At 50.3% G+C, this 1,902-nt stretch overlaps 1 protein-coding gene across 1 annotated transcript in view; it reads right to left on the bottom strand.

Moving 5' to 3' along the window:
• LOC101360651 (putative ATP-dependent RNA helicase DHX33) overlaps positions 1-1,902 on the bottom strand; it is a gene marked incomplete at both ends in the record, with an annotated part of 5,615 nt that overhangs the window by 1,876 nt on the left and 1,837 nt on the right. The window contains 2 exons of the mRNA XM_023725888.1: positions 935-1,023; positions 1,189-1,348. Of these exons, the coding sequence (XP_023581656.1) occupies positions 935-1,023; positions 1,189-1,348 (249 nt within the window). The remainder of the gene's footprint in view (positions 1-934; positions 1,024-1,188; positions 1,349-1,902) is intronic.

The following is a 1,902-nucleotide window of genomic DNA, read 5'->3' as shown; positions in this document are numbered from 1 at the left end:
CAGGGTTCCGGCGGCACTGCCAGTGGGCACACAGATGTTTATTACTCCATATACTTTGCATATAAGTGATTCCTTTGTAGGTAGGAATTTAGCAATTAAAAGAAAGAATAAAATGTGGAACAGTGCATACCGTGTGTTGCTATCTGTGTAATTAAGCACAGATGCTCTCTGGAAGACGACAGCTAAGGAATGGTCACAGTGGGAGCTTTAGGGGAGGGAGACTAAGATCCTGAGGTTCAGGGGAGGGACCCCTGTATACTCTCCATTCTTTAGGGTTGTTTTTGTTGTTGTTACCATTTGTACTTCTTTAAAAAAAGAGAGCAAGAAAGAAAAGGAAAATGGTGTACTGACGAGATGCTGAATGTCAATGCCATTGTCACTCAGAATCCCAGCTGTTTATTGCCCCTCCACGGAGAGACTGCCAATGAGGGACAATGGAGCACAATTAAACACACACAGAGACAAAGGCTGGGATCACATCTCTTCCTCCCTCATCAACTGGTCCTCAGACGTTTCAGAAATGACATCTGGCAGTCTTCTGGGCGCTCTTTACATGATTCGGCCAAAAAAGTCAGGAGCACTCAAATCACCTTTGGAACTTCCCAAATCCCCATCTTTTCACTCCTTTTGCTGATAAAGGTACAAGGTCTGCTGGGTTTCTGCTCTTTCACGGACTGCGCTCAACCACCTTCAACGGTTCCAGCGACCAAGGAAGCCGACCGGGAGTGCCTGTACGATACTGTTTCTTCTGCAAAGAGACTGCACTGAAAGCAGAGAACCTATCATGTCCCGACTTGGAGACTCTCCTCTGATAGCTAATGCTGTTATCCATCAAATTAAAGTAAACAAAGGCGACCATCAAAACACTTTTTTAAAAAATTTCTGTAAGGTCCATCGGTTGTTTAGCCACTCAGACCCTTAGGACTCCACTCACCTGGAGACGGTTTGGACATGAAGTCAAAAGTGAGCACATCTGGGACTTTCATCGCTAGGAGCTGTAGCATCACGCTCGCCAGGTTACACCTAGAGTGAGAGACACACGGCGTTCACCTGTCTCTGCTCCTCCGGCTGCTGAGTCAGAACTGCCCGCCGAGGAGTGCTCCTGAGAGCGGGGCAGCACCGGGAGAGTGCGAGCCGACGGGAAGAGAAGCGGGACACACAGGGGAGAGCAGGAGCCAGCGAGCTCACCTCTGGATCTCTGGCACAGTCATCTTATCAAACTTCTCAAACTCTTCCTCAGTGTAGAGCCGGTAGCAGATGCCACTGTCCTCTCTGCCAGCCCTTCCCGTGCGCTGCCAGGCCTGGGTCTTTGACACCCGCTGCACAGCTAGCACCTCAAGACCACTGTCTGGAAGGAGAACGGGCCCCACGAGCGCTTCACTCGTCACATAGACCACTGGTTTCTACAGCCCTGACGAGAACGGGCACTCCTCAGAACACCAGGGACCTTTCTGCAATGCAGGGACCCAGAGAAACTCCAGGCTAGACTGCAAAGCACACAACCAGGCTGCTTTGCGGTGGCTGGGCCCCAAGGTAGAGGGGCCTCAGTTGAGCACTGTGTGGAATCTGTTACTAAATCACCAGGAAAAACCTCGTGTTCACAGCAAAGGGCCACAAGAGCAGGTTTCAGGTCTTGGCTCAGATCACTGGGTAACTAGCCATCCCAGCTTGCCCGGGATGTGGGACTTCCAATACTAAAACTGGGACCAAAACCCCAAAACCAAACCTACTGCTGTTGAGTCGACTCCGACTCATAGCAACCGTATAGGACAGAGCAGAACTGCCCCAGAGTGTTGCCAAAGCTGTAATATTTACGGACGCTGACTACCATATCTTTCTCCCATGGAATGGCTGGTGTGTTCAAACCCCCGACCTTTCAGTTAGCAGTCGAGCGTTTTAATC

Source organism: Trichechus manatus, unplaced genomic scaffold, assembly GCF_000243295.1.
Source record: "Trichechus manatus latirostris isolate Lorelei unplaced genomic scaffold, TriManLat1.0 scaffold01411, whole genome shotgun sequence".
NCBI classification, from domain to species: domain Eukaryota; kingdom Metazoa; phylum Chordata; class Mammalia; order Sirenia; family Trichechidae; genus Trichechus; species Trichechus manatus.
This window is presented reverse-complemented; position numbering and strand designations above follow the sequence as displayed.